The sequence below is a fragment of the Coturnix japonica genome, chromosome 2 (genome assembly GCF_054131305.1).
Source record: "Coturnix japonica strain WE chromosome 2, WE-NBRP24, whole genome shotgun sequence".
Lineage (NCBI taxonomy): Eukaryota > Metazoa > Chordata > Aves > Galliformes > Phasianidae > Coturnix > Coturnix japonica.
Genome location: NC_140664.1, coordinates 131052952 through 131070465, shown reverse-complemented (window position 1 = coordinate 131070465; position 17514 = coordinate 131052952). Strand labels below are relative to the sequence as shown.

At 37.3% G+C, this 17514-nt stretch overlaps 1 protein-coding gene across 4 annotated transcripts in view; it reads right to left on the bottom strand.

Annotated features, from left to right (window-relative positions):
* The window catches only part of PTPRN2 (protein tyrosine phosphatase receptor type N2), a 608667-nt gene that overhangs the window by 545108 nt on the left and 46045 nt on the right, over positions 1-17514 (bottom strand). For all 4 annotated transcript variants that reach the window (XM_032442979.2, XM_015852813.3, XM_032442980.2 and 1 more), the window contains exon 2: positions 2684-2734. In XM_032442979.2, coding sequence (XP_032298870.1) covers positions 2684-2734 — 51 coding nt within the window. The remainder of the gene's footprint in view (positions 1-2683; positions 2735-17514) is intronic.

Genomic DNA, 17514 nt, shown 5'->3' with positions numbered 1-17514 from the left:
ACTGCTGAAGCCAAGAGACCTACATATGATAAGGGAAAATTGCAGAAAAGTCAGTAATTGTTATTACAGCCAAGTCTCTGCCCTACAAAATGTCACATGATCTAAACAATGTAAAGGATGCAAATGATATGGTTTTGTTGTTTATAACAGAACTTACAACTGGAATAGTTGCTCTTAGCAATTAAAAAAAAAAAAAGCTTCTTTAATTATTTTTTTTAATTAAAGAGAAGATATTTAAAAGCTTTCAGAACTTAAAAAAGCAGTCATTAATATAACTAAGAAGTTTATTTTCCTTAGCATTTTTTCAGAAATTGCATAACAATGAAGCATCTCAATTACTGACATCGTGGCTGTCCTTTTACAAGCCTAACACATGACTAGCACTCCACATCTCCAGACGATGACATTATGCGAGATGACAACAAAGATCCTGACTGACGTTTTCACTAAGAAGCCCAGCTTCATTTCTGAAAGCAGGGTTAGTTAGCAACCTTTGCTTGCGGCCAAGAGGAAAACAAGCATTGCCAGCCTTCCTGCAGGAGTCAGACTCACACCTGCAGATCTCAGAGCCTTTACAGGTGTTGCATAAAACTGGCTGCTGTTTCTTGCCACTTTCACACTGTACTTCAGAAAAATATACTTGTAAGATCACAAAGGAGACGAACCCTTTGGTGAACTTGCAGTACATAACTGTAGGCTGTGTTCCTGAGCAAAAAGGTCCCCACAGACCAGCTCCTGAGCTTTCGATGTACCAGGATTTCTGTAGAACTACAAGGATGTACCACAGGGAGGTTAGACAAGAAAATCAAGAAGGTACATGCAGAAGCAAACAGCTCTCTTCCATTCTCTTACTTATAAAGAGGAAGTCCTGAAAGTATTTTGATACTTCAAACTATGTTTTTTTCAAACATTCTGTTAATTTTCTCAATAAGAGTGTATACGTTTTACTGCAGATAACATCCATTCATTCAGGTGGGTGAAGGGAAAGACATCAAAGCTTCACAGTAATGAAATACATTGATAAAATCCCTGGACATATACATATATTTCTATTTTAATTAATGTCAGCCATAGCAAAGTACCACAGATAGACTGGCATATTCATTACTGACCATTAAGTCGATGATGCCCCCTCCATGCAAGCATTCAAGGCCAGGATGGATGGGGCTGTGAGCAACCTGGTCTAGCAGGGGGTTGGAACTTATCTTATAGAAAGATTTGGGTTGGAAGGGACCTTTAAGTTACAGCTGCACCAAAATAACAAAAACATCTGCAGAAGATGCTCATTCAGTATTCAGAGATGCAATATCCAGTTTAATTTCGCAATCCATGGAAGTCAAGAAGAAGAAACAGTATTTTTAATTAAGGAAGCCAGCTTCAAGAAAGAAGCTATCAAGTAACCTTTAGAGCAACACCTTTTAAATACTTTTTTTTAAGTAATCTGCTGCATAATTCCTTCATTACATTCAGGGAGGCACATATAGCCGTGGCCATCCATAAAAACCTATTAATCATACACACACTGGGAAGAGCAAAGCCAGGAACTCATGATGACTGCAGCCACTGCAGAAAATTGCTACTTCTCATTTTGAGTCAAACACAAAACCCCACACACAGAAATTCAGCATATTATGGAAACAACTCAAGTTATGATTCTACACTATTGTTGGAGATATTAATAAACTTTGTTTCTAAGTTCATATAGACTCAAATTCCTCCAGACTTTTCAGCCATATTTCTGTTTGTCACTACCCCCCTTGGCTGACAGTGGAAAACATCAGGAAACTCAAATTTACCTTAGATATTCCTTCCATTAGGATTTTAACAAAGTCCATTCATAAGCAGACATTATTGATACCTGCATTTGATGGAAAAAATACCTCAGCTTTTTTCCACCAAGAGAACGTATGTAGATCCATAACTGATTTTTTTTCTGAAATATTGTGTTTATAATATATTTGTTTATAACATTACAGAAGAAAACAGTTATGGATCTACATACTTGATGAGTGTAGTTGCTTCAGAAGACCTCTCTCTAAACACAGTTCATTCATCAAGATTTAAATCATTCCATGTAGCACAGTGGATTAACCTTAGACTACTGTCAAAGGAGTCATTCCTACTGTCCAATTATACCAAATCATACATGCATGTCAGCTTTTTTCTTTAAAAAACTAAAATCTTACTGAAGGAAACTGGAAAAAAAAGAGTAGAAAGCTGCTTCTGTAGAGTTTCATCAAGTGACATCACAGAAAAAGGAAGCAGTATAACCAAAAACAACGCTAGTCTTTCACCGAGACCTTCCTTCTTATTACAGAAGTAACTTCTTGATAAAAGGAGACTGACAATTATTCAACAACATCCCTTAAGAAGATGAACAACCTGAAGTTATTTTTATTCTGTACTAAAGACAAATTGAATTTCAGCATATTTCAGTGTGTTTAATTTGATTACAAACCAATTCCCACTACAGGAGATGATGTTGTTCAAGGTTGAGAGATTATTTTCTTTAAACAAAGTCTATTAAATTACCTCTTACTGATGATCAGAATAGTCATAGCTACTTGGTGGGGTTCCCTCCACCAACACCCTCATTCATACATAGTTTCAGTTTATTATATCAGCCACATATAAGTTACACAGCAGAGGACATAGTCAGAAAAACAAAACATTCCAGACTTACCATTTACACAGATTTCAAAAGATTTGCAGAGATCATCTTCAACCAGGCAGCCTAAAAATATAATAGAGAGGTAAAAATTAATACAGATTTCAAACTGTGGATAATTAGCACAGACTGAAGTCCCCTCAGGCTATTAAGTTCTCAGCAGGTGTCAGACACTTGGTTGCCTTTAGGAGTCTAAATTAAGCAGTACAGAACAGTAAGAATGAGGAAACAAACTGGTTAGACAGCACCTGCTTCCAATTGGTTTCAATCAGAATAACCTTTGATGGTTCTCTTCTTATTTCTCCGCTGAGGATTCAGTATTCTCAGTGGTGTCCTTACACAAAAATTCAAGAAACCTTACATTCCCTAATTTTGAACACAATACTATTCGACAGCAGAGTAATGCAGTAACACACTACCAGAAATCAGGAGTTTCCTCAAGCAATTTACACTGCAGTGAGATAAATCTGTGAGCTAGGTATAAATAGCTCAAAACAGGTGAAAAAGCTCCAGGCTCTGATTTAATAACTACAACCTCAACTATGCTTAGGTCCTCAGGAACACTTCCTCATTATAGAAAGGCTTAAAATTGAAGCCATCTACACCAACACTACAATTATACCCTCAACTGACAAACCAGCACAGCTTCTAGAGTTGGCTTTCACTCCCATATGAAGCAGGAAATGTGTGCCAGAACTGGTTCCTTTGCAACTCCCTGCTATGACCGCCTATACCTTGCCCTAGAAACTGCACCCAGCTTAGCAAGCTCAGCTTATCCACTTGGATGCATCCTTCTGGAAGAAATCAACCCACTGCTGATACCACCAAATCAGGTATGAGACACTCATTTTTACTTCCTGTCTCCAGGCAAAATGAGCTTATGTTCCTGAGAGCAGCAGGCACGATGCTCCCTGCTCTGGTCACTCCACACCAGGAGACAGGGACACAAATCAAGCACTGGAACAATTGCAAATTATCATGCTACTGTCAGGTCTATGTGCACTGTTAATCCAACCAGTTTATTTTCTTTTCTCACTAACAACTAGACCTCATATACTGCGGTGGATGCCTCTTCCTTGGAGAGACATTCAAGGTTGGGGTGAATGGGGTTCTGCACAACTTGATCTAGCTGTAGGTGTGCCCGTTCATTGTAGATGGGTTGGACCAGACAACCTTAACAATTCCTTTTCAAATCAAGTGATGCTAAGAACTACAAAGAACAAGGCTGTATTTTGAATACAAAAGCTACCCCAGAGAAAGTACTCCTACAATTAAGCCTTTTAACATCTCCATGAAGTACCTTAACTTTATAAGTGAACACAGTTACAGAAATCAAATGACCTTGACTAGATCCCCACTGTGCATCAGAAACCAGCCAAGAACTTCATATCTAACACCAGAGCACATACTCTTTCTCCAGAAGCATAAATATATTAAGTAGGATGTTCTTACCAAAAAGAAAGCAAAAGGCTCAAGACTCTTCCTATTACTCACATCCAAACTCTGCTAAAAGAAAATTTCAGGGTGGAGAAAGAATGACTTGTGCATGCTCACACAGCCTTTCAGCGGGTACCTGTATTAGCACATCATTAAGCCTGAACTAATATATTATGTCTCTCAGCAGGATTTATTAGCACAGTGCTAGGTTTGAGTTAAGCAAGCGTTTCTACACTAATTCAAGTGTCACTGGCACACTTGAAGGGGCACACAACCCCTTCTGTCCATCTCCACTCCTGTTTACAAAGACCACCAGAAACAACCTTATGAAGTAAACACCCTACAGCACATATGCTGACAGAAGCATTTTTTCATCCTTTTAACTATGCACCAATAAACTGTTGGTACACCTTCAGCAGCCTCTGAAAAGGAGTTCCACACTGAGAAAGATTCTACAGAGCACACAGGACAGCATGTCTAAAAGGCCAACAAACTCCAGTTTGTGACATCTTTGAGACAACTGTAATTTCGTTCCAGACACGTCTACTGTAGCAGCTGTTTGACCTGAATTAGCATCTGAAAAGTGCCTGAAGAAATCTGATTGCAGCCTGGGTGCTAACCCAGCATAGCAGAAGGATGCCTTAACTCTGTATTGACTCATAAAGAACCTAAGAGGAGAATGATGACATGCAATGGCCAAAATGCATCAGTAAAGGCTAAACAGCACAGCTGGAGTTCTAATTAAAGTCCAGAAATGGTCAATTAAAATTGGAAAGCTTGGAGAGGAAAAAAAATTCAGAGGACTTCAAGTACTAATGCAGACTAGACAAACAATAGGTGTGCTTCAATATTCCTGTTTCCAGAGACTTGAAATTGACATTTCTTCTAAAAGAAGTCTTTATGGTTAGGACAAAATCCCTGGTAAAAGTTGCCTGCCTTGTTTTCCTGATAATTTCCAAATGGGTTCAAAACGGAAGCCTGATGTGGATATTTCCTCACAGGAAATTGTTACATGTCCAAAGGAGAACAGAAGCCCTGCAGCTGACTTAATTACAGAATGGCTCAGGTTGGAAGGGGCCTTTAAGGTCATCATGTTCTAAGCCTCCTTTCTCTCCCCGTGGTGGCCATGCTGTACATCCTACAAGTGTTGAAGAGAAGTTTCAACCAAGAGTGTTTCCAGAGGAGTCCCAAGGTAAAAGCATTGATGGGTTCGTGCAGACTCTTCTGCTTTTGAAACACTTGGACACACAGGTGGCTGTAGCCCTTGTTAACAGTTCCCAAAGTCACCTGTGAGACATCAGCCATCCCATAATATACTGATCATCTCAGCAGTGGAAAGCTTCCAATTTAAAATGAACTAGCCGTGCTTATTCAGATACAAAGAAATAATAAGCCAGACCACATCAGTACAGAACTTAAATTCAAATCCATTCTGATTTTCTTGATACACTTTGTGCTACCCCCAATAGGCTTTCCACGAACAGAAAAAAAGAAAAGCAATTTCACCACATTTGAATTTTTCCTTTAACAGTAACTGATTATTAGATGCTGACTATTTCTAGTTGACGTCATTAGCCTTGGAAATTTATGCCTTGCAGAGCAAATTAATCAAGTCAATGTATGGAAAAATACACCAACCAATGAATACCCCTAAAATAGCCTACAGCGACCTTGAAAGCTCCTTGAAAAATACTGTATCAACTTATGGCTAAAGTTGATTATTACATATAATTCACCCAACTAGTCAATGTACTAATTTAATTGCTAATTTATCTTCTGTTGTTACTGCTGTGACATTAAGACATATCATACTTCATTTTAAATATCATTTACCAACTAATAGTAATGACAGCAATAAGTCACTGCTGAAGAGTGAAGAGGCATTGTCTCCAGTAGGCACTTAATTCAGTTCATGCCTTATGGGATCAAAATTACAGCCTCCCTAAAATAAATTCTCCATATAACTTCAACCAGATGAAGACAACTAGGCTGCACAGGTGGACTAATTCACTTATTTGATTACACCTGTAAATATGCCAAATTACATTCTTTAAGTTCTTCCACTCCAGACAGAAGTATGTTCAAATGCCTCATTGATGCAGTAAAGTGGAAATACAAGTATTTAGCATTGCAGCATCAAAACTACATACAGCTAGCCCCATACATCTTCTCAAGAAAGCAGTTTGAACATTAACTAACATCAAAATCTAGCAACAATCAAGACCTCATAACCTAATAAACTTACCTTTCATTAAAAATTGGCCTTTCCACTAGCAGTCATATGGCCCTATTTATAAAATCCAAGTCTCAGTGGTGACAGAGAAGTCTAGAACAATAACATAGTTGTGGGTTGGTGCACCAGCACCCACAAGAACAAGTGGAATTGTAAGCTTCATCATCAACTCCTCATGTAAGGAAAGCTCACAGGTCTATACCATGTGCCTTGGAACAAAGGAAGAGTTCTTCCCTGACACATGAGAAATTAGCTGTTTAAAAAAAAAAAACAGACAGCTTGACAGTAAGGATTATCCTATTTATAAAGATAAATACGTGTTTTTCATGTTATTATACATAAAGTTCTAATTCCTAGTGACATAACCCATTAGTCTGCAATTCTAGTAGATTATTTCATGTAACAAGAGCACTTTCATTCAATCCACTCACATACACACCTTCTTTAAAACTTATTAGATTTTTAAAGCTTTACAACTGTGTAAAATCAGGGTAGGCAGCTGAGCTATACATTACAGTACTCTTACATGGAATATTTTTTGTTCATTAGGCAAGAAAGTTGATTTTGTAAGGCTTCAATTGTGAAAGAAAGAATTCTATAAAATCCATTAAACAAATAGACTGTGTTGTATTTCCTTCTCCATCCTTTCCTCCCACTTAACCAACTATACTACACACAAGTCATCTAATAGAATTTAAGAAGTCCAAGCACCTTTACAAGCTATGATATATGTAAGCATATTCCTTAGTCTTTCATTATCAAAACTTACCTTGCAATACCAAAATAAGAAAACAAAGAAGAAACAACAACAGCTAATTTTCTCCCATACTTATCAATTAAAAACTAGGGAAACACAAACCTTGTAAATCCTTACTGCTGTTGGGGCTTTTCTCTGTTTCACAGTCTTCACTCAACAACCACATAACCATCCAATAGCTTGTCATTATTGCAGTTCATAGTGACCTTCCCTCACCATAAAATTCTAAACAATGAAAACTCCCTTAACAAAAATATGCTAATGCTCATTAGCACTTTTAATAACCCAGAATCAAAGTTCATTCCACATCCACCTCCTTTCAGGTGCATTTGCTCTCTGGTAAGGAGACCTTGAAGAGTACATTCTGTTCAAAAGTGCTAATGAGTAAAAAGGAAACACCTGGATGTACCAGCACTGGGCATGCCTGATGGGCCTCCTTCAGTCCTTAATGCCACCTGTGAATGTTTTAAATAGATGATTCATGATGGTTTGTTGTTTGTTTGGTTTTTTTTTTTCTTTCCACATAGTTGTTTTAAGAAATGTTCTTTAAGAATTATGGTTTTTTAAAGTACTGAGATCACATAGCAGGGATATTTTGAACTGCAGAAATTCAGATAGCATATAACAATTATGATAATATAAACTGATGGGAAGAAAGAAACATGACTTTCATACAGAAGAGTGAAAGTGAAATGCTCTTCTTGCTGGCGTATGTGAGAGAAAATGTCAGTCTGCTGAAGCTGTAACCCATCCAGCATATCCTCATCTGTCTGCTCTACGTGTACGTCTAACAAGTCTAGGATTACACAAGACTACAAGCAAAGCTGGGGAAAATATACTTTTAGCTCATGATGGGATCCTTTTGTTTTCCCTACTCTGGTTACATAGGCACTACAGGTGCAATGTACTATTCATTACTCACAGCCTGTCAATTGTATGTGAAAATCAGCTGTTTATTCGCTTCAGCTTTACTTCGTTATTCACTTTGATATGAAATTTAGATGTTTCTTAGTTCTCCAAACTTTCTTTTAATCTCCTCCTTCTCTTTTCCTCTTTTTTTTTTTCTCCTCATTCCTTTTTTAAATCTGTTCTGAATTTCTCCATTCTCTTTTCCAAAGTACATTTTCTATCTCCTATCTATTCTCTTCTACTCTCCAAAAAAAACTGTTCCGTTGCTTTTTGTCTCTCTCAACATGTATTAATCAGACACTAACTTTCCTACACTTATTCCTCTCTTCACTCATGCTAATGAACACCCTGTCTTTCACTTCTTTAATATTTTTGATTGCTGGTGAATACTGAATCTCCATTCTGAACCTCTTCCACAGGTGCCCTCTAGCACCTCTTCTAGCACACTTGGGTATTCCTCATTCATCTCCCTCCTTGCTGACGAGGTGCTGAAGAGAGTTCAAGAAATAGGTAGAATTGGTTCCACCATCTCTCTGTGCTCAGGAGTGGAGTAGGTTTACATGTTTTCTTTTGTCATTCTTGGGATCTCGGGATATCTAGAATAGTCCTCATTGAAACAGGCATTTCATGAAGACACTGGAACCTCTGACACTTCATCAACAACTGCTTTAAATCCATTTAATTTTAATCCATCCAATTTTAATCCATTTAATTATGGATTAAAGCAAATCTACTCAAAAATAATATTAAAGATCATTAAATCTAAGTGAAATTTCCTCCCAGGAGACAAGCGTAACTAGTACTGAGTTTTGATCTTCTACATTTATTTTGTCTTATATGTTTTAGGAAGTAACGGGTGCCTAATTTTTTTGTAATAAACTCTTGAGAGCAAAGGTTCTTATAGTTTTCTTTTAATTGTGTGCATGTGTATAAAACACAACAAAGCACCGAATCCAGGCCTTACTGTAATCAAAAATAACAATCAGGATGACACAAGAAATCCCAGCAGTGGTTAACTGGTAGACAGTCTTTTATACAAAAAGTTTCCAAAGTACAGACAGATTTCCCATAAGTGTTAACATATGGTGTCAACACTCCCCTAACTCTGAGTTATTGCTTCTTTCAATCATTCATTATACGCACTGTATATTAAAATATGATCCTAGCCAGAATAATTCTCTATAGAATAAGGAGTTCTCATTCAAAACAAGAAAATGCCAGTACTAAGCTCACAGCCAAGACTTGCTCCTATGGCCTCAATCACAGCTCTTATTAGCACTTCAATTACCCCCTTTATATCATTTGTTTTTCAAAATGCGTGGACTAACACACTATGTATGCAAATGAGAGCAAAAACGCTGTAATGTAGGATACCATTTCTCAGTGCGCAATGGGGCTGCCATGTTCTTTCTGCATTTAGGTGGAAAAAAAATAAAAGTACATGCATCTGGATGATGAGCTATGAGATATGGTTTAGTGGCTTGTGGTAGCAACAGTAATGGGAGGATGCTTGGACTAGATGATCCTGTAGGTCCTTTCCAATTTTGGGATTCTGTGATTCTATGATCTTTTCTTTTGCATATAATTAGCCCTGATCCTGTCCACTATGAAAGAAAGGACTTGTTTTGTGGTGAAAATACTGTTAACTTATCCGATTACTAATGCTGTGATTGCAATGACGTGGGGCTTTTCTGCTGGAAAGCACTGAGGAAAGGTCACTGTTACGAATAATTGAAGATACAATCGGTAATAATAATTCATGAGGGGAAGACACAGGGAAAGGCCAACATTAGAAGAACAGCATTCACATTTTTGCCCAGGGCTCAAAAGAACACAGCATGCCATGGGCTGATACAAAAAAATGGATGTTTTTTTATACCTTTTTTTTTTTTTTTTTTTTTTTTTGGTCATTTTTTTGTATGGTAAACATTAAAAGAACTTTGTCTCCCCCATGAAAAATCAGTTCCTCAGTGCTACATGTCCCACCTCTGGTTCTGCAGCTCAGATAATTCAGCAAATAGGAAGCAAAGACAGAACACTCCGGGCAAATATAATACTTAGTTTTACTGAATGTTCTCCATTTAAATGATAATTTTAAAAAAGCGGAAATATCCATTCTTGGAGAAGAAATAGTTCACTTAAAAACTAAGATTAAAATGATTACTTGGTCTTTATCCAAGACTTTCACTCATATCCATTAACTGTGACACGAGAGATTAAATATGATTTTGCTCAAATAGCTTGGCCTCAAACAAAATATATTTGCCATGTTGGTAGTCCGTATTGGAAAGAAAGAAATACCTCTACAATATAAAGTGTACAAAATGTTCTTTCAAAATTAGAAATTGTTAATTGAAGTGCTCACAAGCTGTAAAATCTCATAAAAAATCAAGACCAGTACTTTAATAACTGCGATTCAGTTCCACCTGTTAGTTACCAGTTGCTGAATTTCCTCACTGAGCAGTGAGCTATCATCTTTCATCTAACACACACTGAAATCACAGCTCTGAACTAAGCCAAACCTTTTTGTGCTTAGCAAAGAACTTAAGGCCCAAACATCCATTGAACCAAAACAATTTCTACATCAGTGTCTAAATGCACCAATAAGCAATCTGAAATCTTTTGCTGCTATTGCCTGCATGATATTTTTTCCTTGTTTTGAGAAAACTTCCAATATTCACATAACCAATGGAGGAAAATGAGGTACATTTATCATTTTCCTCTAATAATCAACAAAATTTTGTTTTCATTATGTATCAGAAAATCTTAATGCTGTGTTTGGAAAAAAAGATAAGCAGAATTCACAGTTCTGAAGGCCAGTATTTAAGGATGATTCCAGATGTGTCTTTTAATTGACAATGTGATCAATACCTATCACATACAACATTCATTCTCCTATCTCTTCTTACTTACGAAGTCACTCTCCTTTCTGTTCCATCTCTATTCCACAGCTAACCAAATACCAGGGTAAATTATTGTGTGGATGTGGTAAAAAACAGCTTGAGAAGAATGAAAAATGAATGTCATAAATCAGCAGAGCCTGAACAGCAAGGGGATAGTCCACAGTCATTTGTTAGTGGAAAGAAATTCTCATAGACAAAACAGCACGCGTGGGTTTGGGAGCTGTGCTTTACAGATGAGCCTTCAAGCAGGGACATGGGAATGAGACAGTACTCTAAATCTGTTTATTTCTGCATATCCATATTGAAGACTGCTAGACACTGAAAACATCCTCAACTGTTGTTACTGGGAGGGTGTTTGGAAAAACAGCTTCATAACTTTATCGTGCAATTTTGAGTCATTATATAATGTTTATCTGGACTGATGAAAACGCCTATGTTCATCTCATGAAAGATACACTACTGTAAACTTTTAGTAATTTCTTTAATAAAGAGTTTAAGCAGCCCTGAGTAATCTCTATTAAATATTCATGTGTTGGAGAAGCATAATGAAAGTCAGTGTAGAAGCTCATAGTCTCTTAAAGCTCTCAGAGGAAAAAAGAATAATATTAGGTAAAATTCAATGGACTGTGGCACCAAGATTTATCTATATAGTTTATCCTGGGACTTAGAATTGCAAACAAAGCTGAAGCACCCTCTATTCGGGGACAGTTATAAGAAATAAGTCACACAAGGATACTGGTAGCACACCAAGTTCAAAAGTACTTAGTGAAGAAGCCTTAAACTTTTCTCTTTTCACAGAAAAATGCAAGAATGTCATAAATATTTCTGTAGTAGAAATGCCTGTACATTTTCCAAGAACTAAGGTGTTCCAATCAATACAAATTATCTTTTGACATACAATCAATGAGCAGCATCACGGTGCTTTGTTCGAGTCCTGATGGACTTACATGGAACTGCATATCTGGGCATCGCTGCAATCTTATCAGAGACTGATATTAAGAAACAGTATTTTATTAAGCTGATAAAGAATAAAATCTATCCCATATTGATTCAAAACTCATTCCAGGCAGTAGTTTGAATTCATTACATGGTAAGATTGAACATTTCTACTTACTTCTGTGAAATTGCACTGACTTCAAAGAAATTCTGGCTCTGAGAGTGAATGGTCCTGATTTTGACTGGTAATTGTGCTCTAATTACTTCTGAATCACTCTGATGTATATGAGGTTGACATTAGAACCAGCTGTCCCAGAACACATTCTACTCTTGTCTCTGAGAAATAGCTCTGCCCACCCTGTGATACCAGGAAGATGGTTTTTTTTTTCCCCAGGGTAACTATTGAGAGGCAGAAATTTTATTAACATTATGTCAGAGAACTAGTAAAGAAAAGGACTTACAGAAATTACATTAAAGCAATTTGGGGAGGAAGCCAAGAAAATTAGAGACAGTTCTGTAAAACAAATAATCTGATACGTGTTGAGCAGCACAAGAATTCATATTTCTGATTCCTTCCTAAAAAGTAGACAGAAGACATTTTTTCTCTCTCTAGAAAAAAACAAGGGAAAAAAAAAATTAGAAGACTAAGCTTTCCAAATGTTTGAAGTGCGTCTAGCTACTGAACTCCTTTTAATGATGAAAAAACACTGCACTTGAAAAAAGTCAGGAAGAAAAACTCTCAAGTTTGCATCCAGGAGTGTCTGTAGGTGCCTTCAACTTCAAGAGTAGCCAAAGGTCACTACTATATCATAACCATACAGTTACCTACTCTTATTGACTTAACATCTAATGCCTATTGATCCTGGCAGAACTGATGTGTCAGAGCAGGTTGGAGAATCAAGGAGCAACTGCCTACTTTTAATTTTCTTTTATGTATATATTTTGTTATTTTTCCCTCTGCAAATAAGAATCTCTGAAGTGTCTGTGTGAAATCTGTTCAGTTGGAGGAACACAGAGCTTTTATATAACAAATGAGAAAAGGATGTTAACAGTTGATGATGCACATCCCTTAATATAAAGAGGGCACATTAAGCTACTTTTAAGCCAGGCCTACTAGCAAGACTGCAAAACTAGGATCCAGCAGGCTGGAATCCAAGTCTTGGTCTTATTTTTTGCTGCTGGTCTGAGCAAATCATTTTACTGCAGCTTTCCTCCTGTAGTTTATCTATTCTTATCGTGTTAGATCATGTTTGCAAGTGGTTGGTAGAGTGGAGACCTGCTGAAGTTTGGGATGCTATCAATCACTTTAGTACAAATATTAAACTTTTTACAACTTTATTTAACTTATTTCCACACCACAGAAGTGTTTTCAGCTTTAGAAAGAAAGCATCTGCATAAAGTTTCCAGGAAGTATTTGGAACAATGCAAACAAGCAAAGCTGAAGAGGACATTTTTAGCGGTAATTTAAGAAAAGCCAGTGCCTTCCACCTCTCTCAAAAATGCAAGGATTTCCACAGAAACTGAAAAATATATCCTTGACAGCCACTGAATTCAGTAGTATGCAAGCTTTTGATTCTTTTTCCATGGCGAGTATTGAAGGTAGGAGGATAAATATCTCTGGGACAAGAATTCTCATTCTTAGCATAAAGGAGCAGAGGAGGAGACAGCCAAGCAGACCTCAACACTTCAGGTGCAAGCTGTACATATCTCTATTTGGCTTTGGGAGAATCAGCTGTCATTTTGTGTTGGCTTGATATATATACACTTATTAGAAAGTGATTGTTCCTCGAGCCTCAGCTTGTGTTGATCCTTTCTACTTTAATTTTGAGTTAAGAACATGTCTGATTTTAATGGAAGGCAAAATAAAACATATAAATACATACAGAAAGGAAAAAAAAAATAGATTTGAATTCTAAATCCATCCACCATCATGTTCCTTGTGAATGATCAGCAGTCAGCATGATTATATACATTTGCTATTTATAAGGCCTGTACAGTGCATGTTACATAAAGCACAAGGAAGTTCTGGTGCCATGATCCAACAGATCACAGTTCACTTTGGAGAACAGGTTAACGTCAGTCTCAGATGGTTTTCCTTTTCCCATCTAGTCTTAAGCTGAAGACTGAAGCTGAGTATATTAGTGTCTCTCAAAGTCTCCGAAGCAAATTTGCCAAAGACAAATTCCACACAGGAAGAAGTATATCCCACTAGAATTCCTACTTCGCTGAATTTCTACACATCTCACTGTGACAGCTTGACATCATTACAGCTTCTTCCATGACCATTCCTATGCTATCATGGATGTTCCTTTTTTTCTTGAGAGTTACGAGGCAGAAAGCAAATAGTAGAAAAGAGAGGGGAACAGAGATTTTCACGTCAATATTTACCAATGAAAAGCTACCTCCCTGCTTTCTCTGCTACTCTACCAAACTTGAAGAGCTGTCTCTGCTTGCTGCTCCAGCCTCTCACTAGTAATGACAGTCAGCCCAAAGTCTGCACAATAGGACGCAATGTGGCAGATTAACTTCATGGCAGAAACACTGGAGAGAGACCACGGTTTGACAGAGGAGATGGTACGCATTTCACTAAGCCATAAGAATAGGAATGTAGGAGAAAAGAAGAACTAGGAGGAAAGAATTGGAGAAAGTGAAGGAAAATGACCTTCACATATATGTGTGCAAAGCATAATGAGTTTAAAACAATAAAAAGTCTGAAGTCCAGAGATTAGCCAGCAGCAGAGATAAGAACAGCTTCAAGCTTTCTGCCAGCATGTTGCACTGACTCTGTAGTAGTGCTACCTTCAGATTTCAGTATGGTAGAAGGGGACTCATTTCCTGCAGACATCCTGAGAGCAGAAATTGGTTTCCAGGAACTCCATTGATAGTTCACAAGCCCATTCCAAGCTTTCATTTATTCAAGAATGGAATTTTAAAATTACAAATTTCTTAGTGAGAATACTTCACAAAATTAAAGTCATGAGTCTTCAGTCTATATCTGACTGTAAGATGACTGGTATTTGCATAATTTTGTGAGACATGTTATTCAGTGAGGCTTAGAATCAGTCTGGCACCTCATATGTGAGCCTTCTTAAGAATTCTTAAATTATTTTAATGAACCAGTATTATTCAAAACAATTTTTTTTCCCTTCAGGATTTGAACCTTAGCCAAAACAATAAACCACAGTCTCTATGTGTGTGCTTGGAGACTTTCTCTTTGATGAATACCTTAAAAATATGGTCTTGTGTTGTTTCTGAACTTAATACTCTGCAGACAGCAAATATCAATGTGTACAATGTTCTGTACACCAATGTAATGATTGCAAAAAAACCTTATTATAAGAGGAAAGGAAGAGAAGATGAAAGGGAGAAAGAAAAAACAGAGAGAGAATGGGGAAAAAAGAGAAAGAAAGAAGGCAATCAGTGACCTTTATCCCTGCTCTACAAAGCATAAATCATGCAGTAGAAGTACAGGCACAGTGTTTAAAAAAATAATAATATAGTACAAATAATGTATTTTAGTGCCACTTCATTTGAGGTGTTCTTTCAACAAACATGAGACTGCAATGAGAATGTCTGAACGTTGTCAGCTCTCAGGCTGCTTCACAGAAGTTATGCCAAAAAATGCAAATCATGGCAGCGTAGTCTGTTATCATACATGAGTTTGCACAAGGACAAAATACACTGCAGCTTCTCTCCATTTAGCTCTGCTGATAACAATGCTTAACTATCTAATTCACATCAAGCGCTTGCATTTTCAAGGAGCTGCCTTCACCTTCCTTCACACAGCAGCTGAGTATCCAGTCAAGGACCAGAACAACAAGCAGTGCAGCTACACTCCTTTTGCTTTTGTGCAATTTCCTGGAACTGTTTCACTGAGGAATACGCAGAAAAAAAATAATAATACATGGATTTCACAGAATATGAGCTGTGTTGTTACTGCTGTGGAAAAACATGCCCCAGCAGGCTTAGAAGTTTGGTTCAGGATAACATCAGGATTTTTACAGCTGAAAGGTTTTGTCTAATAATTCAACATCCCTTTAGCTATTAATTAAATATCGGAACAACTAAAATGTATTTTGCATCACTTTCTTTGTTATCACCACAGATATTTTTAACGATTTCACACAGCTAAAGATGTGAAATTTGGGAGCATAGGTTAAAGGATAAAGCATTCCTCAGAGAAACATAAAATAATACAAGTATAAAGGTTGGAAAAGAACACCAAGTTCAACTAGTCCAGTCAGCAACCCAACACCAACAAAACACCAAACCATGTCTCTAAAGTGTGGAAAAATATGGCCAAGTCTGCTGGGATGTGCCATCAGGGTAACCCAGCTCTTCTTTCTCATAGGGTTAACACAGTGTGAGGATGGAGGAGGGCAGCTCCTGGTTGTGAACAGACCCACATCCTCCCTCACTCCCAGAAAATCCTTACATTCCCCACTCTCAGAAGCTTTGTTGACAAATGACAATTTAATGACACGCAATATCCATATTTCTGGGTTAAAGGTAGAGCACACATATAATCACTACACATTTACTCTTGCTTTCCATTCTCATGTTTTGCTTACAAGGAGAGATTAAAGTGTTTGCACATCATAAGTTTGAGGGGAAAGTAAAAGAACATATAACCACAAGGTTCTGGATCCTTTTGTCACTGCAGAGCTCTTAAGCTTTTTTGCACTGTGAATGCAACCTTTCTAGGGGCACGATTCCTTTGTTACTGCTTTCTGATCAATCTTTACCTCCTCTCCTTACCTGGCAGCCTATACAGTTCATCAACATGGACAGGGCAGTATATTTAGGCCTCAGATTATCCACTCAGCTACTTTCCTATCCAGATGTATCAACCTGAAGAAAGCTGACAGGAAGGAACAACTTACTAGTTCATTACTTCATAAAACACTTTTATGTAATTTTTAATAAAATACCATACGAGATTTAAGGTGACTCACAAACATCTAAAAATAAGGAAGTTATTTTCAGCCTGTGTTTTTTCCTTTACGATGAAGGGAGACTAAGACTACTCTGCTTCTGTTTCTTGTTATTTTCTGCCTCGTTTCTACCCTCCCTTTTTGTAAGAATAATCACGTACATTATGCTTTTCTTGAGAAGCTCCTGACTGAGTGCCACCTGTATCAGCAGGAGGCAGGCAGATGAAAAGCACTAACCACATAGTTGCAATTACGTATCAAAGATGACTGCTAATCTCCATAATTGCTAGTGTTAGTTTTCCCATTTTCAGCTAGTTCCATCCAGTTTGACAAAACAAAGTTAATGACTGTCTTTGAAGACTACCAGAATATATCTGTATTACAGATATACAAACATGCATATTAGATTAACCCATATGTATATATTATATTTAGAAATTCCTTTTTCTCCCTAATTCTTATGCTGAAATAGGGATGAAATTTCATGATGCAAAGACCTGAATCATCAAGGACTGAAAAAGGAGGCAATGCGCAATGTGTTCACCTATTTCATGAGGCTTCCAGAGAAATGTTCTTTCTGCATTACACAGGAGAATCTTCAACCAAACCAGGAACAGAAAAGTTTCCTACATTTTGCTTCAGTCTCACAGAAGGCCTTCTGCTATTTATAAGTAAAACTGTGAATTGGAAAGAACTTCACGCTTTTGCCTGTTGCTATTATGGTTAAGATGCAGGGC